General features: G+C 34.7%; 1 protein-coding gene across 3 annotated transcripts; it reads right to left on the reverse strand.

The window, feature by feature from the left end:
* Nucleotides 1-4,825: 4,825 nt before the first annotated feature.
* Nucleotides 4,826-22,770, reverse strand: LOC110109978 (E3 ubiquitin-protein ligase CHIP). 3 transcript variants are annotated; one of them, XR_003702799.1, is made up of 9 exons: nt 22,490-22,767; nt 22,346-22,413; nt 22,188-22,251; nt 12,116-12,187; nt 6,295-6,428; nt 6,028-6,181; nt 5,837-5,947; nt 5,162-5,350; nt 4,826-4,978 (listed from the first exon to the last, which is right to left on the reverse strand). XR_003702799.1 is itself a non-coding variant. In XM_020841236.2 (8 exons), the coding sequence occupies exons 1-8, from the start codon at nt 22,598-22,600 to the stop codon at nt 5,216-5,218; spliced, it is 849 nt and encodes a 282-aa protein (XP_020696895.1). In that variant the 5' UTR covers nt 22,601-22,767; the 3' UTR covers nt 4,826-5,215. The 3 variants fall into 3 exon arrangements, 2 of the variants coding, with proteins under 2 accessions (XP_020696895.1, XP_028556010.1); XM_020841236.2 differs by having other exon boundaries at nt 4,826-5,350; XM_028700177.1 differs by lacking the exon at nt 12,116-12,187 and having other exon boundaries at nt 4,826-5,350; nt 22,490-22,770.
* Between the last annotated feature and the right edge of the window lie 1,822 nt (nt 22,771-24,592).

Here is a 24,592-nt window from a genome sequence, read left to right on the forward strand (position 1 = left end):
CCTACTCAAGGCCAGACCATCAACATCCAATCTTCCAAGTGACACTGGGACTAACACCTGACTCCTTGTCTCCTACCACCTACGGTCCTTCTGACCTTCGTCGCCTACTATGATCCTTCCGACCTCCATCACCAGACAATGGTCTTTCAGACCCCAGACTCCTACCGCCTACGGTCCTTCAGGCCTTCATCACCTACTATGGTCTGTTCGACCTACATCACCAGACAACGGTCTTTCAGACCCCAGTTTTCTATCGACTACAGTCCTTCAGGCCTTCGTCGCCTACTATGGTCCTTCCGACCTCCATCAACAGACAATGGTCTTTCTGACCCCGGTCTCCTGCCGACTACGGTCTCCTGCCAACTACGGTCCTTCAGGCCAAACAAACCTATATATGTAACTCCTACCATGTAATGCAATCTATATGATGTACATTTGCTACATCAATCCAAGGCCTTCTCCTAAGGAAGGACCTCATTTGTAATCGACTACAAATACTAGTGGATTCATTCAAACTGGGCCAGGCCCCGTGGTTTTTTCCCCTTTTTCAGGGGTTTTCCATGTAAAAACTTTGGTGTCTCTTATGAATGTTTCACCCCCTCTTATCTGTTTGTGTGCTGGATCTTCGTACAATGCTAAGACGTTAAACTAAACATTTCTCTACCGTCGCGAATACTCCAGGACGCAACAAGTATAAAAGAATAACTAAAACAAAAAGAAACAAAACCTAAAAAAATTTTGATTTGATTAATCTCACGCACCCAATTCTATGCTCTGACCTGAAAATATTTAACCTTATATAATGAGCTAAAAAATCTAGCACGTCATCAAAACTTATAACTGAACTCAATACAAGATAAAAGAGCAATATGCATCAATAATCAAATCATAATAGTAGCATTCGCATAATCATATAGAAATCAGTAAATCAGTATAGGTGTCAAATCACTAAAGAAATTATCGTATCAATACTACAATCAGTAGATAAATAGTATAAAATAATAAAATCAAATCATGTATAAAATCAAATCAGTAAATCAGTACATGTATAAATAGTATAAACTTTCTCTCTCCTCTTTTTTCTCTCTAAGCATTCGGCTATTCATTAACGTTAGTTGGAGACTAGTGAGCCGACAAGCTTTTCTTCAAATACTGTAGTTTGGTGTTATCTTCTACTGATTCGCATGATACTGATTGGGAGTTATAATGAGATGATTATTGTGTCGACGGGCAAAGAGCGACGACTCTATTTATTGAGCCAATAGTTTACTGACACTAATACAATACTAAAAAATGTCATAATTGCTAGAATTTTTACGTGTTTAGTGTGACTACTGAACTAAATGTTATTTAGGCACTGTTTGTTTTATTGTATGAATTTATTATTAACAATGTTACTGATTTATTGATACAAAGAGTATGATATATATACATTGAGCACGTGATATTCATGATATACTGAGCATGAGATTAAGATTTTGATTTAAAACTCATATAGAATAATTATATATCATATTTACACTCCTATATGATTTTACTACATTGATTTGATTTCGACAATTTTTATGGATTAATTGATTTTATTGTTTTATACAATTACTCTACTAATTGTAGTATTGATACGATGATTTCTTTAGTGATTTGACACATATACTGATTTATTTATTTTCTTATGATCATGTGAATGTTACCGTTATAATTTGACTGTTGATATGCATATTGATACTTACCTTGTGTTAAGTTTAGTTATAAATTTTGGTGGCCTATTAGGCTTTTTAGTTTATTATATGTAGTTAAATATTTTCAGGTCAGCATAGAGGATCAAGTGTGTGAGATTGATCATATTAGGATTCTTATGATCTTTTTTTTAGTTATTCTTTTGTATTTATGATAGAATAGTGGTGGTATGATTGTATAAATCTTGAGTAGTATTTATGATTTTTAGAAAATGAATATAGATGTATATATTGATGTTTTGATTGATATTTTTATTTATGCTAATATTTAGATTGATAAAAGAAATTAGATAGTTCTGATTGTGTAAATTTAAAAAGATCATTCTTTAAATTAGATTCTATGATATCACATCTCTTGTAGGTGAATTCTATAAGTTGTAAGGTTGCATTGATTGAATCATCAAACTCTAAGCCTATCATACAACTCCCTCCCCTTATAAGGTCGTGATTCTTCTTGGGTTTGATGTATGTGAAGAATTATTAGATGTGAATAATAATACTAGTGTGTGTTCTGATGAAATTCTATACCTAACAGCTACACTTATAATATTCATATCTAATAATTTCTATGCATATCCATAATTATTCACATCTTCTACAATGATGTGCAGTGTCTTCTTCAATATTTTGTGATACACCCAGGGGTGAAACCACGAAGACCTCAAGCTAGGCAATTACACAGCCTGAACTTTTTTTAACTATTTTGTCCAGCTTCAATAAATGCAATTACCCAAATTCTAAGAAAAAAAATTATTTTATATTTCATATATAAGATTATATATATTTCATAATCTTATTTTTCCAACTAGTTAGCTGTCTTCCTCCCTTCCAATATACCATGAGTTTAAAGCCTCTCTCTCTCTCTCATCTTCTTTAGTAAATGGACATGGTGAGAATGAAGAATTAAAATATTAGATTAGAGAATGTTGTACCACTTACCAAGTTATGTGCTGGCTGGACTCTTATTCGCCAAGTACTCATAAATGATAAAACATTTATGAATTGTGTAGGCATTTGACTACTTGTTCTGCCTACTTTAAGGCTTTATTTGAAATAGATTTATTATTATTTTCTAAAGCAGCTTTCTAATACTTTTTTTTTTCTTTTGAAATAAAAAATTTGATACTAAAATGCTACTTTAAAAATTAGAAAAAAATTATCTCAAACAAAGCCTAAATCAACCAATTCAATTCAATGTAATCAAGGGTTGACCTTTCCTTGACATATTTAAGAGCTATCATTGTGATTGTACTCTCATCAACCTCAAAATAGTAATAGTTTTTTTATTAAATTCAAGAGAAACTTTATGACCTAATTCACTAATGCTAAAAAATCATAATAATACTATCAAGTTAATGAAGAGGAAGGGTTTGAAAAGGTTGGTGGTTTGCGTGATACCTTCGTTCGGGTGGGTAATCGAAGGAAGAGAAAATCCAAGAAATATTGTTTTGTGTTTGGCTTGGTGGCTGTTTCTTTGGGCCGTGGGGTGTTCGATTGTATGAAATTTTCCATGGCTAGTGAAGATTTCTTCTTTTTTTTTGGTGTAGTTCCTCTTCTTTTGTTTGTGCAGGTTGTTGTGGTGCCATTTTTTAGAACTTTGGTTTTCGGATTTGGATGGCATTTTGTTCTGATTGTGATGGTTGACTGCTGAATTTCTTGTTTTATTGTAATTAGTAGATCAAATAGCTCTTAGGTTTTACGTTAAAGGCTATATTTTTAGATGAGCTTATGAATCTTTAAGAACTTATAATTCCTCTTTTATTCAACGTATACGCCCCTCCATGAGTTTTATAATAATAATAAAAGAAGTTTTATTGTTAATTTTAATGCAACATCTTGAAGGCCTAGTTGATTAAAATCAACATAAAAGTTATGAAAAACTATGCTAGCATCCTAAAACATATAAGAACTTGAAATTTCAATAAAAAAGCCAATGTTATGCTCCAAACTTAGAGATGTTTAATATATCCAAATTTAAAAACTTAATTTTATTTTTTTTAGTATAATTATAAATAATACTAATTATATAAATTCATATTATCATTATTATTATTAAATATAATAATTAATTAAAAGAGAGTATGCCATGTAGCATGGAGAAAACTCTTGGTTAATTAAAAGCAACTTAAATTTATCCTCTTAAAAAAAATATTCACTCTAAATCTACAAGATATCCATAAATCACAACTCATGACTACTAACAAAAATATTTCAGTTATGTTAGATCAACTATCTCTGCTGACTAGAATATATTAGTGATCATGACAATCCAACATGTCGAAATCATGGAATCACTATCAAGCTCATCATTATTTCTCCTACCACCTATGTTATACTAAAAATATTGTAAATTTCTTCAAATTTTAAAACCAAATTGTTATTATTATATAGTAAGCATTTAGCTTCTAACAAGAAGTCTTAATTCAAAATTCACTCTCATCATAAAGAGGGATAATTAACCATAAAGACTTACACTTATAAGAAATCCGGAACAAAATCTTGAAGTCCTCGCAAAATATGAAATTGACTTATCTTCCATCTTATGAAAATTTGACCCTGAATCATTGAATTCTCTCAAAAGAACCAAATTGTGAATATTCGAAGCCCATATATATATAACATGTTCTATTTCATAGCAATCATATTAGAAGCAAAAATCAATTTCAAAGAGATGTAACCATCTCATCACTGAAATAACATAAGACAACACAAAATGGCAATATCATCAGATATCCATAGTTTTTAGAACTCAAGAAACTAGCACATACAAGTTGAAAGTTGATTACAAAATATAGAAGCAAACATAACTGCTTAACAGTAGTGCTCCTCAAACCCTAGTGATTGTTGATCAACCAAATTGTTTTGTTATTTTGGCCGACTTAGACTTCGTTCCGGACGACTTTCTTTCTTCTTCTTAAAGTAACTTACTAGTACAAAATTTTAATTTTTGACTTAAAAAGCTGCTTTAAGAATCAGTAACAAAGTCGTCCCAAACGAAGCCTAAAATTATTGGTCGACCACCAATATTATTTACGACAACCTTAGCTGAAAACATGGTATGAGTTGAGCCACCAAACATTAGAAAAACATTAATAAAAAGCAATCAAGCTTGTCAAAAACACCATTCAAACATAGGCTATAAACATATTATAACAATATTTTTCCATCTGAACCCAGACAAATCAGATCAGGATTAATGATAATGCTGTCAGAAAATATGATCCAGTGGACTGAACTACCAACTGTACAACAGATAACAAGATGAGCAATCTGTAAGAGGATGAATATCACAAGCAATTTCCTATGTAAACTCACGTAAGCAAAAAGAGCGACTAGCTAGAGAGCAAGAAACAGAACACCACAGAGGATTTCGCAAAAGGTGGGTTGTGAAACACATAGAAAAGGGAATTCGACTGGGCTAATACCTGTTATAGCTTAAGGTTCATCAAGGACTTCAAAAATCCCTCCTTGGTAATGAACTAAAACGCTGGGTTCGTCTTGTATGCCCAACCATGCTCCTTGAGAAATGCACGAGCGGCTCCCTTGATGGCAAGGTTTGGTATCAACTCATCCTTATCAAGCGGTTGCCTCGTAATAGGATCAAAGTTACCAACCTGCGTTGAAATTATTATAGGTGTTACAATGATTAAGGTTTCATTTGGGATGGTTTTCTTCCTGCTTCTTAAAATAGTGCTTTAGTACAAAAAATTTATTTTTGGTACTAGAACACTATTTTAAAAAGCAGTAAGAAAGTCGCCCCAAATGAAGTCTAAGTTTAACACAGGTCAACCTTCTACGAAGCTTTTCTCAATTCCATTATAGATCAATAGCATCAGATCATTAGTGAAAGAAAAGCACAATCATATTGTTATAACAAAATAAGTTTCATGAGATGAAAAATAAAGCATTATAAATATTTGACAATTCTCTAGATAGCTATCAGGGGGGAAACAAAGAACAAGAGGTAATTTTAAAAGGAAGTGCATTTTATGTGCCATTAGCATTATATATGGAGATATAGAGTGAGAAAGAAAGAGAGAGGGAGATAAATTCTTTCCAAAAATGTCAAAGCATTGATGCTTAGGTGCTATGGAATGAACCTTTTCAAGATGTTCAAGAAGTACAGCTTTTTCATAAGTAAAACCACTTGGAGTGATCACAGGATCCTGGAAGATATCAAGTGTGATATTGCAACATAGATAGTCAGGTACCTGGAAAAGGAAAGCGAAATCATTACCACTGATATGAGAAATCTACAAGGTCAGTGAGAATGATTAGACTCAGCTATCACTTCGCTAGGAGTGTCATCCTCCAAAGCTTTACTGAAGACTTCATTAAGAAGTTCAAATTGGTCAACTTTATCATCTGAAGATGCTTGAGAACCATCTTCAGACTGAGGATCTTGAAGAGACTGATGCAGGATAAGAGCACTTTCACATTCATCCCTTAAGAATTTAGGACGAGTTACATAAAATCATAAAGAAAAGTAGTTGCATAGAAAAGTAAAGAAATTAAAGGGCAGTTGCTCAGTAAATCTAGATCAAAGAATGCAACCTACTTGAGTTTCTGCAACCTCCATGCCCGTTTACTTGATGAAAGTTCCCACTCCAAGTATTTGGCTTTAGCAAGTGCCTGCCATACATCCTCAACCATGTCCCCATCAGGATTTGTGCTCCTCTCAAGATCAAAGGCCTGAATTAGATAAATCATACAATTTATAATATTTCGATAATAGAGATATATTGTTGATGTATAACACTCCCGTCGCCATGGAAAATAACCTTATCCTGAGGGAAGGGAAAGATGAAGAGAGGGCTGTTAAATTTTCCCATGCGGCAACATCCGAAAATTTAATTTCCATTACAAGAAGCTTGACCGTGAAGTTGTAAAAAGGTAGAAGGGAAAAAAACATAAGGATGAATTCATAGTGACCATCATAAATAGTTTGATGAACATCATTAGAATGAATCCTAACTTGCTGAGAGGCAGAATGTAAATGAAGTTTGGGAGAAAAAAAAAAAAAAACTCTAAGCAATTCACCGAAAAATTCATGTACTACTGAAATAGTAAATTCATCTTTAATGGTGAGTATATTAAAGTCTCTAGAGTTAATACAAACATGTCAAGTATCATTCCTTTTGAAAATATGGAGAATGATAAGGACGGATATTAACTAGTGAGATAAGGATGGAAGATGAATACATTAATTAATGGTATGAGGTTGAGTTTAACCTTGTCGTGGCTAAAACAAATGTTGAGATTATTTGAGTTAGGTGGAATTGAATAATGATAGAAAATGTGTAAGAAGCGAGAAATTGGTTAGAGAATATGGCGATTGTGGAGAAGGGATTTGGCCGATGGAACCAAGGATGCCGGCGGAAGAGGGCGTAACTTGAAGGAGTAGAGTATGTGGACGGTCAATACACAAACTATCAAGTTTCTTCTCTATAAAATCCATGAAAGTATGAATTTGTTGAAGGGATGAGCCAATGGAAGTAAAATGAGCATCGGTATGCTGAAGTGACTTATGAATTTCTCAAAATTGTGATTCTTGATGATTTTGCATTGTGCACAAAGCATCCAGAAGATCAGCATTAATCATTTTGCCCTGACTTTCTGACTTTTTTTATCCAAGAAAGAGTTATGTTTCTTGCAGGTTGTTATATCTGATATAGGCGTTTAGCAGCTATGTTGTAGGCGTTGCTAATTCAATTTCTTAAGATGTAGGTAGGCAGGTCTGTTTAGCCGGATGGGAAAACACAGCTATTGGACATGTGCTAAAGGCTGAAAAACTGAAAAAAAATCCATCTAAGAAGAGGTGGAAATGAACGTGGGAGTTGGGGAATCCCCGGATGATGATCTGGGTTTATTGTTGGCTGGGAACATATGGTTTCTGCTGTCAATGCCAAACCCAACAGCTGGACATGCTAATTTTGTTAAAAAAACTGCAGTTGTGCGGCTGCAATGGAGGGTTGTTCTTGAAAACAACCGGGCCAGATGGTTTGTTGAATTGGAACAGAATGGTTGCAACAGGAGCTGATTTAACAAAATGTTTGTGTGAAGATGATTTACATCAGAAATATATCTCCGGGCAAAAGTACAAAGTAAATAATCTATACATATATAATAAGCACTAGTTGTATTCTATTTTAAATTTGTGTGAAGTAGACCAGTTCTATATTGTAAACTTTTTATATTGTAAACTTGATGTACCTAAACATTATAAATACATCTCCTAAGCAAAGGATATGCAATGAAATAATTCTGGTTTCTCCTTCTTAGTCTCTCTTCTTTCCTCTCCTTCTCTTGGAGTCTACAACTAGTCAAAAGGTGTCTTCCCCTTCTTGATATGGATCAAAAAGCATATCAACGGTGCTCTCTTAGCAGTTCCTTTTCCTTTCCCACGGTCCAACAATCAAATTCTGCACGTCTCATCTTCCTGCAGCCACAAATTGCCTCCAGCCTCAACAAACAGCCTCCAAGAAACGTTCGGGACAGTTCTTTCAGCGCACTGCCTTCAGCCTCCTACCAGACGCCACAGTTTCTCAAGTCCAAGAACCATTCAACCGCACCTGATCCTGTTTTTAGCCACTGTTCCAGCAGTTACCAGCAGTGATCCTGTTTCCAGCAGTTAACAGAAGCTGTTTACATAGGGGAACCCCTCCTAACTGCCACTTAGCTCATAAACCGACTACTTTCAAAAATCTTGGGACTTAAAAGTCCAATGGAAATTTTGTCCTCATTTTATCCCGAGTTTCAAACCCATAATAACCTTACACCTAGGATCTTTGGGTGCTCTACCTATGTTCACATCCACAGCCATAATAGAGGAAAATTAGATCCAAGAGAACTCAAATGTGTCTTTATTGGATATTCAGACACCCGAAAAGGTTACAAATGTTATCACCCCTACAAAGAAAACTCTTTTATCCATTGATGTCACTTTTGATGAACAAAATTCATATTTTACCAAACCTCATCTTTAAGGGGAGACTGAGACAGAGGGAGATAAGGAAAGTGCGCTTGCCCCTCTTGACCTTCCTCCACCACTTCAAACAAATCCACCGGAAAAAACTAGTTAGCTGCAAATGGGTGTTCTTTGTAATGTATAAAGCTGATGGTATGCTGGAAAGATACAAGGCAAGACTAGTGGGAAAAGGATACACTCAAACATATGACATTGATTATCAGGAAACCTTTGCACCTGTAGAAAAGATGAACACTGTCATAATCCTACTCTCACTAGCAGCTAAGTACAACTGACATCTGGAAAATTTTGATGTAAAAAAAGCATTCCTATATGAGGACCTGGAAGAAGAAATATTTATGGAAATACCGTTATGATTTAAGGAAAAATCTGGAGGTATGAAGGCGTGCATAAAAAAGGCTCTATATGGGCTCAAACAATCACCAAGGGCCTGGTTTGAAAAATTCTCAAACTTCATGCTTCTTAATGAGTATAAACATAGTCAAGAAGACCATGCACTATTTTTTAAACACTTAAATTCAGGGGATATCACAATATTATTAGTTTAAGTGGATGATATTATCTTGACTGGGAATAATGAAAAAGAGAAAGTGAGTCTAAGGAAAAACCTTACCAAGGAATTTGATTTCAAAAAATTTGGTAGACTAAAATACTTTCTTGGAATTGAAGTAGCTCACTCCAACAAAGGAATCTTCATCTCACAATAAAAATACATTAAAGATCTTCTGAATGAGAATGGAAAACTAGCATGCAAGCCAGTACTAACACCAGTAGAACCAAATCTCAAATTAGGGGAAACTAAAGAAGATCTAAATATAGACAAGGGTGCTTACCAGATACTTATGGAAAAATTGATATACCTTTCCCACACCAGACCAGATATAGCATTTGCTATAATTATGGTCTATCAGTTTATGCAATATCCAAAACAGACACATATGTAAGCAGTATACAAAATACTACATAACCTTAAGGGAAACCCAAAGATAGGGATTCTCTTTAGAATGAACAATTATTAGGTCCTCCGACCGGACGTAGAGGAACGTCCGGTCGGCACTAAAATCCCGCCAAAAAATTCGGTATTTGCTCGGTATTGCTAGGTATTATTTGGTAATAGCGAGGAATACCGCTCTGTAAAGACCAATACCGAGTTATACCGAGCTATACCGAGCAATACCGAGTTTTTCCTAGGGAAAACTCGGTATTTTTTTGTATAACTCAGTATTGCTCGGTATAGCTCGGTATAACTCGGTATTGGGTCTTCACATGATGGTATTCCTTATTATTGTTTGGTATTGCTCGGTATTTCTCATTTTTTGGCGCGATTTTAGCTCATACCGGACGTAGCTCTACGTCCGGTCGGAGGACCTAATAATTGTTCCTTTAGAAGAGATCATGAAATAACCATAGAAGCATACACTAATGCTGATTATGCAGGATCACCAATAGACATAAGATCAACCTCTAGATACTGCATAGTTCTTGAAGGGAACCTAGTTACATGGAGAAGCAAGAAATAAAATGTGGTGGCAAGATCTAATGCAAAAGCAAAATATAGAGCTATGACCTTGGGAATATATGAGTTACTATGGATCAAGATGATTCTAGAAGACCTAAGAATCAAATGGGACGATCCCATGAAGCTATAATGTGACAACAAATCAGCAATCAGCATAGCCCAGAATCCAGTCCAGCATGACAGGACCAAGCACATAGAAGTAGATAGACATTTTATTAAAGAAAAATTAGGCAGTGGTCTAGTATTTATTAACCATGTATCATCGAAAGATCATCTTGCAGATATCCTTACCAAAGGATTGGACAGCTCTGCCTTTCTCAGAATGATTGTCAAGATGGGAATGACACATCTATCTTACCCAGGTTGAGGGGGAGAGTTCAATCCTAGCCTCTCGTTCCCATATTGATCCCACGGCTACGAATATAGATCCATGGGAAGCTCACCTGAATCACATTGAATACCTTCCATAGCTAAGCAGCTAATTTAGGAAGGATTAGATTAAGGCAATTACTCATTATTCTGTAGTTATTTATTTCTTTATTAAGACATCTTGTATAGATCTATAAATAAGAATTATGATGTATAATAAAATTCAAGTTTTGTAATCTCAAACTCCTGATTTCACCAATAACTATCATTTTTTAGTAAATAAAATTGACTGGTTGACCAATAGTAAGAATTTCCTATTTGTTACTTGATCGATATGATAAATCTCCTAGGATGGCTATATTAATCTTAGTTGATTCAAGCTCCATATTGAGGGTGAAAGGTCATTTCATTTTACAAAACAGAAGAATTATATATTTTATAAATAATAATTATGAGTTTTGTTATTACTAATATGAATTTTCTTATTGGTCATAACTTTGCCAAGAAAAGACTTATATATTTAAATGATATTTAAATGATCGAAATGTAATTATGACCTCGGAATAATTGATAGAACAACTCAATTCCTATTTATCTTTAATCACATTCTATCGGCATTGAAGGGAAAATTAAAATTGATTTACTGATATAGACAAAGGTCGTCGATGAAATGAGATCTATAACAATAATACAAAATCCTTGATGATGATGATGATGATGATGATGATAAAAATAATTTCCAATACAGATTGCAGCAAGATACTTAAGGGAAAATGCACGGAAGACAATGACAGAAAGATCTAAGGATAATGATGGTAGGGAGATCCCAGGTATAACAATTTTGATATCCAAAGAATATGTCAATAACACTAGAAGACAACAATAACATAAAGACTTGAGTATCATAAAAGTACCAAAATCCTAAGAGAACGTCATCTACAAGAAGTGTTTACATGTTGTTTGGGAGAGGGAGAGTGACTATGTGTCCAACATATAGAAGAGGAACTGCGGCTTCAGTCATATGGATAGGACATTAGATTTCTCCAACTAATTGGTTCTACCATAAATATTTGAGAATAATAAGAAGACCTTTCATTTGCGAATTTGGGGCCAGATCTAGTCCAAATTTTATGAAATTTTACTATGAATTAACCAAGATAAAGCATATGGAGGAATTTGAACAATGGATAAAGTAATGGTTTTGTGCACATTCATCTATAAAAATAAAAGTTGAAGTTGACTATTCTTAAAAATTGACTTCCCCAAAATGTCTGCTCTCATGGCCAGTAGCATTGTGGCAACTCCTGCTCATACATGCCACTCCACTAGGCAAATTATTTGAGAAAAAAACTAATTATACCCATCCTGGGGTATAACAGAATACTGCATTGAAATAGGGCATAACATTAAAACTTAAACAACATTTTGGCAATAGAAGACAATTCTTGGATTTATCATGTTGTAAAAAGACAATTGCATGTGGTCATGTATACAATAGCGAACCTTCTCTAATTCCTTGATACCTCCAGCAAAATCTTCCCTTTCTAACAATGCAAGCCCCAACATATAACGAGCCTGTCAATAAACAAAATTTACGAAACTCTTCTGAGATATTGATAAAACTACGTTATATCAATTATTCGACAAAGATACTCTTGACTAGAGAGACTAGCTGCAGCTTATAACATGTTTAATCTTGTCCTTTATTAAAACTGGAAACAAAGAAAATGAAGAACTAGAAAAGATCATAGTTCACAAGTATAAGAATAAACCAATATGATAATAACCTTATCTCAGTATACGTAGATCAGCAAAGCAAAGACAAGGCCCAAGTACCAAAATAGTGGTTTCCAACTCATTATGATCATACCCTAAACAAGATATAATATACTCATCATTACTATTTTAGTCTTATCCCAACCAATCGGCCCCAGACTTCTATGCATAGGTTTTCAATTTAAGGCTTGATGGGGCTAAGGGTGAACTTAGTCAACATAGGTCAACCATCAGTCCCATTGAGCTCAAATCATTCAAATGATGATCATGAACAAGTTTATGACAATTCCCAAGTATTAGGATAAAGTTTAGTTCAATATACCATGTTGAGTGGAATGGGATATTGTTGTGTCCTAGAATATTCGAGGTGGTAGAGAAATATGAATTTAATATCTTAGTTTTGTATGAAGATCAAGCACACAATCAGATAAAAGAGAGAGTGTAGCGTTCATAAGAGACACCAGAGTTTTTTATGTGGAAAACCCCTAAAAAAGGGGGGAAAACCACAGGGCTTGGCCTAGTTTGAATAATCCACTGTTATTTGCAATCAATTACAAATGAGGCCCTTCCTTGGGGGGAAGGCCTTGGTTTGATGTAGCAAATATACATCATACAAAGTGCATTACAAGGTGGAAATTGGAAGAATCAAAATTGACATGTTCATTTGGTTGAAAGGACCATAGTCAGCTGGCGACGGGGGTCGGAAAGACTGTATTCAGGTGACAGTGATCGGAAGGACCATAGTCAGAGGGCGACGGAGGTCAAAAAGACCGTTGTCAGGCGACGGAGGCTGGAAGGAACGTAGTCGGCAGGCGACGGAGGTCGTAAAGACCGTTGTCTAGCAACACAGGTCGGAAGGACCGTAGTCGACGAGCGACGAAGGACGGAAAGATTATAGTCGGGTGATGGTGGTCAGAATGATCATAGTCGGCGGGTGACGGAGGTCGTAAAGATTGTTGTCTGCCAACTGAGGTCGAAAGGACCGTAGTCGGCGGGCGACGAAGGTTGGAAAAACCATTGTCTGACGATGGAGGTAGGAAGGATCATAGTCGGCGGGTGATATAGGTCAGAAAGACTATTGTCTAGCGACGGAGGTCAGAAGGACCGTAGTCGGTGGCTAGGTGGATGTCCGACGTTAGTTATTGGCCAAGCAGAAATTAGGCGTCAATTGGTGACCGAGCGTAATTCCGACGTCAAATGGTGACCGAGCGTTATCCCGGCGACAATTGGGGGCCGGACAGAGGTCCGACGATAGTCGGCAGCCGGGCGGAAGTCCGATGACAGTCGGCGGTCGGGCGGAAGTCCAGCGGTGGTTGAGGAGGAATCTGCTATCAAGAGAACTCCAGTTTCTATTCTTTCTTGCTCTTCCTTGCTTGGGCTCCCTCCTTCCTCTCACCCTCTCTCTTCCGATGAGAAATGAGGGGTTTATTTATAGTTTTTGAGAGCGGCATTGCCAATAAATAAGAGGGAGATCAAGAGTAAGTTGGGAGTGATTTGAATGGATGGCTGATGTTGATTCCTGTGATCGTGGACTGTTTTGGACAATTGAATGCTTTAGTGATGTAAGAATTTGTCGATCTTAGGCTCATTGGATTCATCTCATCGACCCGCTCGTTTTGACTATAAGGATGTCACGTTTGGAAAATGTTTGGTCATCCAATTTGTAGTTTGAACCTTTTAAATGCACTTCGGGTCTTCAATTTGGTCTTATTTGGGCTCCGATTGAGTTGAATTTGGTGTCGTTGGGTTCGTAATTCTGAGACTTTAAATTTGATTATAAGTTTGTTGAAATCGGAGTTCATATCATCCCGAATTTAATTTCGGACGTTTCCAACTTGATTTTGCTTCGAGATTCGTACCAATCATGATTAATTATTGAGGAAAAATCAGATATAATTATGTGGAAGTTCAAGTTTGCAAAATAAGCATAAAGTTAGAGAAATATTAAGCTCATAAGTTCACTCAAATAAGTTAGTTTTAATTCACCAACCCTCAAATTGGTTTGCATGGTCAAGCCCAACACTCGCCAAATAGATTTACTATTCTGTGCGGAGTCCGGGAGCGTCCAGAGACCAATAAACATGCGCCACGTCGCCCCATTGCTGGGTACCCAGCTCAGTACACACACTCGGTACCCCTCGGTACCGCTGGGTACCCAGCGCTTAACCGGAAGATTCTCCCTTCCAGTGTCCGCACAGAATAATAGCTCCACCAAATAGACCTCAACCAAGCTTGCATTGAAGGCAGCTCTTTGAAGTGAAACTCCAACTCAAAATTCGAGCTTAAATCTGGGCCGCTTCTACTCGGATCATCCACCCCATGCCTCTTGAGCCATCATCAATTATGTTAATTATCTCTAAGCCATGCTCATCCATGCTTAGTGACATAGACTTTTCAAATCCAAAGAAAGTTTCGAACTTTATAATGAAAGGATGGCCTTCGACATAATACCACTCCAGATCACCTAGGAAATTTGAAATGAGGCAATACAAGGCTTGTTATTAGACTCTCTATAAGTTGTGGCTAAAATCTCTCCAACATTATTAGATTGCATTCATAAGGTCATCCCACGGCAATAGAAGAATAGGATCTTTATCAGGTTGATTACCCATTCACCCTATCTAATTCAATACAGACATCAATTTAAACATGGAACATAATTTAGGTCCTTAATCAAGAATGTTCCTTCCTTATTAACAGAAATATAATTAATCATAAAGATTTGCACCCAAAGGAAACATTAATCTCCAGGATCTAAAATAAATTGTACCCAACGAGCCAAAGGAAACTATAAGAAATATAACAGAATCTACACTTGCAATCTCATAATTCCCAAAACACCATATGAATGGAAGGAAACCATAAGCACATGAGCCTTTTAGAGCCACAACCTCTGATGAGGACATTTGGCCATGGAGAGTTTACCAGAGACGGAGCCGACAATCTACAGCTAGGGATGTCAATTTTTGACACGACCTGAAACACGACCTGAACCCGACCCGAAAAAATCCGGGTTCAGGTTGAACAAATCAACCCGTTTTAAAAATCGGGTCGGGTTCGGGTTGATCCAGCAACCCGAAATTGACCCGAAAACTCATATTTGACCCGAAAACCCGAGGTCGACCCGTTTTTGACCCGATTTTGACCCGAAAATTAGCAATTTTAGATCAAATTCGGGTCATTCGTGTCGGGTCGGGTTGACCCGGACCCGAATCGGGTCGGGTTCGGGTCAGGAAACCTGACCCGTTTTTTTAAAAACGGGTCGGGTTCGGGTTGACCCGAACAGTGCCGGGTCAGTTTCGGGTTCGACCAAAACCCGACCCGCTGACCCGAATTGACACCCCTATCTACAGCCACGATTGCACCGCTTTACTTTTGAGTTAATATTTCTATTAGATTTATTATTATGTTTGCACTGAATTTATTATTACATATTTCCCATTTGTACTCTCACTTGACGGAGTAGTCCTATATAAGTACTAAGGGAAATATCAGAGACAACATTTTTTTAAGGTGGGTAAATTATAATAACCCGTATTTAAATCGAAGTAAATATTTTTTTTCTGGAGTAAATATAACTCCAAATTACAAACCGTCTTCACCATAGCATTGAAACTGTGGTATTTACTTACACGAATTTTTTTCGTAATTGGCACTTGTGAAAATCCTTAAAAAATTAGTACCTATCAGATAAGTGAGGATTTCGGGACCGTCAAGTGTCCATTTTGAAAACCGATTTCACCGATATTTTTTAAATAAAATGATTTATTTTATGTATATTTTTCTATAATTTTTAAAGACCTAAAATAATTTATTTGAATTTATACTAAAAGAAAGTGATTAAATTAAAAATATAATATTAACTTATTATTTTAATGGAAAATATCCAAAATCACTACCTAAATACTTTTTAAAAATCCCTTTCCCATTTGATTTCGACTAATAGAGAATATTAATAGGGAAAATAGAGAAAAAAAGTAAGAGAGAGAAAAAGAAAATTAATATTTGGAGGCCGCGGAGGGATTTTTGTCCGTCGACGCAGTAGGGAGATATTCGTCTCACTGTAAGGAACCTTCACCCTATTTCTGCTTTCAAATATTTTGTGTTTTTGGCATTTTTCTTATCAAATTTGTATTTCCATTACCAAAAAACGTAAATAATTTTGTATTGACAAAACTTTCAATGCGTAACTTTTTGCATGTTATAAAGATCGAGATTATGAACATTTTCAGTATTTATTTAAGATTTTTCACCAAGTGATTTTTAAAATACAGCGATTTTTCTCTACTCAAAAATTTATTTTGATGATTATTTTATGCAACATTTGATAATTTGGTCAAATTCTGAAAATGTGAATTTTTGCTCAATAAGATTTTGTTGTCTAACGTTAGTAAATTTGATATTTTCTAAATTATGCTAAATTATGCTTTATTTGCGGTAATATATGTTATAAATAAATGTGAATATGTGCTTAAGTAATAGCCAGTCGTTATTACTGGTATAATATTGTGATAATAATGTGTGTGTCGTGTAAAAGACAAGGACTGGTTGACCAGTTGGTTAGAGATTGACTGACCTGTATAGGATGGTGGGCCGACGGCTTTTTTTAAATAAAATGATTTGGTGTTATCCTCTACTAATTCACGTGATACACTTGTTGGGAGTTATAACAAGATTATTACTGTGCTGACGGGCAAAAAATGACGACTCTATTTACTGAACCAACGGTTTACTAATATTGATACTAACACTAAAAAATAGCGTGATAGCCAAGACTTCTTACTTGTTTAGTGTGATTACTTAAATTCATGTTTAGAGGCATGATTCTTGTTATTATACGGATTTATTAGCATTGTACATATTTGCTGTTATTACATTATTCTACTATTTTTGTCACTTGAATATTATTATTACCGATCTGGATATCGATACTATTTGATAATATTGATTCAATGTACTTATAATAAGCATGTGATATAGGAGGCCTAGATAACATGTGTACATTCTTATATGATTTTATTGCATTGATTTGATTTTGACAGGCTTAATCAATATTTTGATTTGAAGCTTTATATGAGTTCTGTACATATTAGTATTACGGATACGACGATTACTTCATAGATTTGGGGCTCATATTGATTTACTACTTTATTGGCTTTCATACTATAGTATTTTACGTGAAAATGTTAGAGTAGCTCCAGTGGAAGATAAGATTAGAGAGAGTCGTCTTAGATGGTTTGGCCACATGAAATAGAGGCCTTCCGATAACCCTATCAAGAAAGTTGAGCTATAAGATTTGACTTATGTTAAGAAAGGTAGAGGTAGACCTAAAAAGACTTGGTTAGAAAATATTAAAAATGATCTTTTTTTTTAGATTTAAATGAGAATTTGATTTTTAACATGACACAATGACGAAAAAGGATTCATGTAGCTGACCCCACGTAGTGGGACAATGGCTTGATGTTGTTGTTGTTGTTTTTGTATAGATTCTAATAATGTTGCATGTGAATTTTATTGTTTACACATTGATTCAATGATTATATGGATGCAATTGTTATGATTTGACTGTTGACAAACATATTGCTCATTTGTCGTGCTTTGATTTTAGTTGTAGGTTTTGGTGAATTGGTGGGCTTTTTAAGCTCATTATATTTAGTTAAATGATTTCAGGTTAGGACAGACGAACAATGGTGTGAGGAAGGTCAGAATTCTTCAGGTTCTATTTTTTTTAATTTTTCATTTATACTCAGGACAGAATAATTATGAAATGATTGTATAAATCCTGAATATTATATATGATTTTTTGGATTGAATATAGATGTATACATTAATTTTTTTAATTATAGAATATATTTTATTATTTGTTACTGATATATGATATCGGATAGCTCTGGTTGTTGTTTATTAAAAGATTAAAAGAATAATTTTTCAATTTAAATTTTTGGGCATCACGACTTAGAACTAAATAAACCTTGATATCGATCATTGGGGGAAATCTGGTTAATATAAAATCTAATCTTGCGAAAGCGGAGTTCGTGTTGTAGCGCCAGCAAAAGCGGAGTTTGTACTTTACACTGTATTCACTACGATACAGGTTGTGTAATGCATTTTTTAAATTAGGTTGCATATATTTCAAATATCTATGAGTTATTTTTGTTCATTTTCTGACATTTTTTAAACTTGTAGAGGAGAAAATTTTTTTAATTATAATTTTCTTCTTGATAAAAACTATGTATTGACTATATATCGACTTTGTATTATATTTCTAAGTTATATTTCACAGATTTCAATCATCTATGAGTTTTTTTTTTTTTTTGTCAAGATTTTTGAACTTGTAGAGTAGAAAAAAAAAATTTACTAAGATTTTTCCTTATACACACTATGTATTATAATTTAATTATAAGTTTTATGTGATGCTTATACATGTACGTCCCAAATACTACTTATCATTGTAGACCATCAATATTTACACTTATCTGTGACTCGTTGATCGAGATTTTAGACAATGAGGTTGAGGACTTTTTAAAAAGATTACACATCAATTTTTTATGTTTCCTCCATTCTAGGAAAATGTTCCCCTGACATACGAGCTGTTCTCATTATGGGATATTCCTCATCAATGATTTAGTATCAAGGGTCATGAGCTACGATTCACTACAGATGAAGTGGCTCTACTTATAGGATTGCTAAACAAAGGTGTTTATATTATCTTGGAAAGCAAGCTACTTACATCATACACCTAAATCAATATTAAGAATGAGATGAGAAACATCAACAAATCAACTTACCCATCCCTTATTTTAAAGAAATTTATTATGTTTATGTTGTCAAATTTATTTTTTTTCCCTTAATAACTATAAAACTCTAAAAAGGCTCATTAGTGTTGCATAGAATATATTTCGCTTGAGTAGATCTAAAAATGAATATATAGAATGTAATTTTAGTAGCAATAGACCTAGTGAGGGGATTGTGACTTTGGGCGATCAAGTCATTAATAAGAGTATACGTTTTAGATATCTTGGATCTATTGTTCAGAGTGATAGTGAAATAGATGGGGATACTATCAGCAGAATTCAAGTTGGATGGTTGAATTGGAGGAATGCGTCGGGCTTATTGTGTGATAGAAAAGTCCCCCTCAAACTTAAGGGAAAATTCTATAAATGGTGGTGAGACCTAGGGGTGTCAATTCGAGTCAGCGGGTCGGGTTCGGGTCGAACCCAAAACTGACCCGGCACTGTTCGGGTCAACCCGAACCCGACCCGTTTTTAAAAACGGGACAGGTTTCCTGACCCGAACCCGACCCAATTTGGGTCCGGGTCAACCCGACCCGACACGAATGACCCGAATTTGATCTAAAATTGCTAATTTTCGGGTCAAAATCGGGTCAAAATTCAATTTTCAGGTCAAAATCGAGTCAAAATCGGGTCAAAAACAGATCGACCTCGGGTTTTCGGGTCAAATATGAGTTTTCGTGTCACTTTCGGGTCAATTTCGGGTTGCTGGGTCAACCCGAACCCGACCCGATTTTTAAAACGGGTTAATTTGTTCAACCCGAATCCAACCCGATTCGGGTTCGGGTTGACCCGAACCCGGATTTTTCCGGGTCGGATTCGGGTCGTGTTTCGGGTCGTGTCAAAAATTGACATCCCTAGTGAGACCTGCAATGCTTTATGGTGCCGAATGTTGGCCATTAAAAGAGAAGAATAATACTAAGTGTTGCAGAGATGAGGATTCTTAGGTGGATCAGTAGCTTGACCCTAAGAGATAAGATAAGAAATAAGCATATACGTGAAAATGTTGGAGTAGCTCCAGTGGAAGATAAGATTAGAGAGAGTCGCCTTAGATGGTTTAGTCACATTAAACAGAGGCCTTTCGATGACCCGGTTAGGAAAGTTGAGGTATTAAATTTGACTTATATTAAGAAAGGTAGAGATAGATCTAAAAAGACTTGGTTAAAAAATATTAGAAATGATCTTTCCTTATTAGATTTAAATGAGAATCTGACTTTTAACCGGACACAATGGCGAAAAAGGATTCATGTAGCCAACCCCACATAGTGGGATAAAGGCTTGATGTTTTTGTTGTTGTAGTGTTGCACAGAATATAAATGAGTTATCATCTATTTACTGGTTAGGGACCATAACAGATTTTTTACAGTTAAATTGGATTGCCAACAAGTTTGTTGAGGAGACCCCACTGGGTTATATAAATAGTTTTGTACTTTTGCTAATTATGATTGCTAAGAGCATCTAAATATCTTTCTAATTATTATTTCATTTTATGAATTCATTGGCTAATATTACATTTGATCTTATACATATTTGGTTCCTAGAATGCATTTCAATAAATGCCTATAAAAACCCTAAACCAATACCTCATGTCCTTTGGTGGGTTAGTTTTAAATTTTATTCTGCCAAACAGATCTCCACATTATTTAATCAGCTAAATGATAGCCATGTACGCATGCAGATTTGTCTTGGATTACATTTTAATTAATGCCCGACACAGTAAATACAGAGCTTGTACACAATCAATACACAATAAAAACACAGCTTGTACAAAGTCAATATACAACTTGTATACAATCAATACACAGCTTGTACATAATGGTAATTATACATAGTAATATATATTGAATGTGTATTGATTGTATATAAGCTTACACAGTGTATTATACAAGCACATAGATGTATTAGGGGAAGACAACATTCCAGTAAATTTCCCTTCATAAAAATTCTGTCTAGAAATTAGAAAAAAAAAACTATGCATAAACTTAGGAGTTTTAAATTTACCGATAAGTTGAAACTTACAGCACCTCCAACCAAACTAACTTTTTGTTCATACTGTAAACTCTCAATGGTTGGTTGCAGTCTTATTATCTTCAAGTCTTACTGGATGTTTGCATGCTGCTTTTGAGCCTCCACATCCTGTGAGCATGTCATCTCCTCAAAGAATGCAACGTTCTCCTCCAAATCAGTCTTCATATTCATCAGTTATTCCTCGTTTCTTTCTCAGCAGGTATCAAAAATTTTATTGAGCTAAAATTCTAAATATTATAAAGCTTTCGTGGGTTTTTTTCTTTAAAAAGGAGCGTCAACCCTAAAGCCTAAATTTGAACGGGATGGTGAAACCCTTTTTCGAAAACTCAAAACTACCACCTCTGGGCAGAGCTGGGTCGGTCGGGCTGGCAACAGAAAAATAAATAAATAAATAAATATATTAAATATTCACGTGTCACGTTTCATTTGAGTTTGGAGGCAGAGCTACGTTGGGACTCCGCACATAATAATTTCTCCTAACTAAGAGTCTGTTTGGAGCAAAATTTTTACATCTTTGCTTTCCAGACATTTGTCACAAATTTTTTTAGCAATAACTTTCTTCTTGCTTTCAAAATTTAATGTGATAAGAAGCAGCTTTTTATAACCAAATCTGTTAAATTATGATAGCTATAGGAAAGCTACAGCCCGCCTTTCTCAAAAAAATAATCTAATGGTTATGAGAGAAAAAAATAATAACTGATATCAGGCTTAAAATTCAACCGGTTATATCCCTCCATTCCCATATCCAGCCTAACATTGAACCACAGTGTTGTTTCTCACACTGCGACTGGCACCAAAAATGCCAGAAATATCTATATATCCACGATCTGCCACCAATATCCTCTCCATTCAACATAAGTAAATAAATAATATTTGCATAATTGCACTTATAGCGGACCCAAAGCCTATCCATAATAAGAAGCAAAAAAAAAACTCCAATTTTGCAGTAGACTGCAATCAAACAAAACTGAACAACTTACCTTCACAGAAGAACCGTCCAGTTGTATGACATTTCGGCAATCTTGTTCAACTCTTTCCCAGTCTCTAACAGAACCAGCAGGACACCAAAACAAATACTTTCAACAACCATCAAAAAAAATTCCAACAAGAAATGAAGGGCGAGAGTGAAAGTAATTACTTTCTCTTGAAATAGCAGAGAGCCCGATTGGACCAATAAACAGCCACATCAGGGCAAAGTGTTATAGCCTAATACCCAATTCACAAAACCACGAAATCGTAAGAATCAATGTGACCCAAATGAAAACAACGGAAGATGAAGAACCTCAGTATACGCATCGATCGCGGCTCCAAGGCGTTCTTTTTTGAATGCGACGTTGCCATTGTGGCGTGAAATCTCCGCTTGCTTGGCAACGCTCGCAGTATCAGTAGCCATCCGCGTCTCAGCTCTCTTAGCTTCCTCAGCTTAGAACTTGCAGAAACCTTCTCTATGAAGATTTATTCATGGCCCTACCAAATCAAAATCGGGCCTCCTTGATTCTTTTCCCGTACTATGGCTCTCAGAGGGAAAGCTAACGAAGCAGGAAAGGAAGAGGAAAGCAGGTTTAAAGTAAAATTATAGCGCGTCAAATCTTTTTTTTTTTTTTTTTTAATATATCAGTTGTCTGAATTTATGTTTAATAATGATAAAAATCAATACAAAATGTAATAGATAATCAGATATTATTGTACATCATTTGATTATCTGTAAAATCAGCAGTTGCAATATAAAATGATTCTTAAAAAAATAGAATTTTTTTTATTGGATGGTGCTTAATATGTAAAAATCATGGCAGGATATTTGAATAATTTTTTTGTTAGAATAAGCTTAAGACTTTAATAAATAGTGTTTGTGATAAAATTATTTAATTTTAATTTCTCATATTAAAGTTTGATGTAAAATATAATAAAATATTAAATATTTATTTATAATATAATAAACATTATGAAAAACTTAACATATCTCAAAATTTTAAGTCCCGTTAAAAGATTATTTGGCTTGAAGTAAAATAGAAATATTTCAAATGAAAAGATTTTGAAACTATTGAGTTTTGGTCTGAAGTAAAAAAAAATGCAAAATAAAATTCATATGTATTTAAAATTTATCATCTAGTTTAATTTTGGTGTATTAGAAATCATTATATTTAACTAATTTTTAAATACATTGCAAATTATTTGTCGTTGTTGCCAGCCCCATCACCACCACCATTATCATCGCTGCCAGCCTGACACTGTCGCCTGGAGCCATCCATTGCCTACCACATGTCGTCACCACCACTCAGCCAATTGTTGTCACTAACCACTAGCCACCATCATTATTGAGTTTTATATAACATTTATTTTACTTCAAATCAAATAAAAAAATTAATTATCTGAATTTATTTTACACTCATCCACATAACTCAAATTATTATATTACATTCTATTTTATTATAAATTTCTTTTTTAAAAAATGTAGTCACCCCTTAATATAATTTTAATCATAATTTTCTGAAAGAATTTTTTTCATTTATTTTACTGGTATTTAAGCGATAAAATAGCTGACTAAGATGAATATATATATATATATATATATATATATATATATGTTGTGTGAGAGAGGATAGTAGTGAGTATTGAGTGGTGGGGTGTATAAAACTGTAAAAGTTAAGAAGAGAAGACATGAGGAGCTTTTATTTTTTTTAGCTCCCACATCATTTGGCGCAGACTTTTCTTCGGTTAATGCTTTTGACTTGAACTAATTTGACTTTGAGCTGAAAGAAGTATACATCACCGTAAAAGAATGGAAACTTCATGAAATAGTTGTTTTGGCCAAATTTGTAATTTAAAATTTAAGCGATTTCAAATATGCGAAATGTAAATTACAGAAGTATTTTTTTAGATACTTTAAAAATGCAGTTATTTTGAAAATTTAAATATTTAAAACAAACAAAGACCGTTGAACTAGCTCGCGTTCCAAGAGAATCGTCGCATCGGTTCACCGGCATTGAACCGGCGGGTTCTTGGCAAACAAACTGGCTGGTTTCGATACTAAGCCCGGTTCTTAGGCTTGAACCTAATCGGCCTCGGCCTACGTGCCGATTTAAATGCACTTTGGAATGTAAACTCTTTTCAACCCACAACATTAAATTTTACATATTTTTTAATGCAGAGCGAAAGCTTCAATATTTATGAATTAAAAATAAAATATACATAAAATCACTGCTACTACATAATACACATAAGCTATTTAATGCAAATAGAAATTAGTCGCTTATGTCATACCAAGTAATTTTTCAAAAAAAAAAATAAGCACTCAAACATTACTAATTACTTATACTGTCACTATATGAATACCATTATCATACAACTATATATTATATACCTCATATAACTATAATTCTATATC

This window comes from Dendrobium catenatum, unplaced genomic scaffold, assembly GCF_001605985.2.
Source record: "Dendrobium catenatum unplaced genomic scaffold, ASM160598v2 fragScaff_scaffold_1468, whole genome shotgun sequence".
NCBI classification, from domain to species: Eukaryota; Viridiplantae; Streptophyta; class Magnoliopsida; order Asparagales; family Orchidaceae; genus Dendrobium; species Dendrobium catenatum.

What these genes read in the sequence shown, in the direction of transcription:
- LOC110109978 (XM_020841236.2), bottom strand. Translation starts at nt 22,600, where the DNA reads ATGGCTACTGATACTGCGAGCGTTGCCAAGCAAGCGGAGATTTCACGC. An exon ending in TGGAGGTTGCAGAAACTCAA is followed by an intron (nt 6,182 to 6,294) that starts GTAGGTTGCATT and finishes TAAATTCTTAAG; the next exon opens with GGATGAATGTGAAAGTGCTC. An exon ending in AGGATGACACTCCTAGCGAA is followed by an intron (nt 5,948 to 6,027) that starts GTGATAGCTGAG and finishes TTCCTTTTCCAG; the next exon opens with GTACCTGACTATCTATGTTG.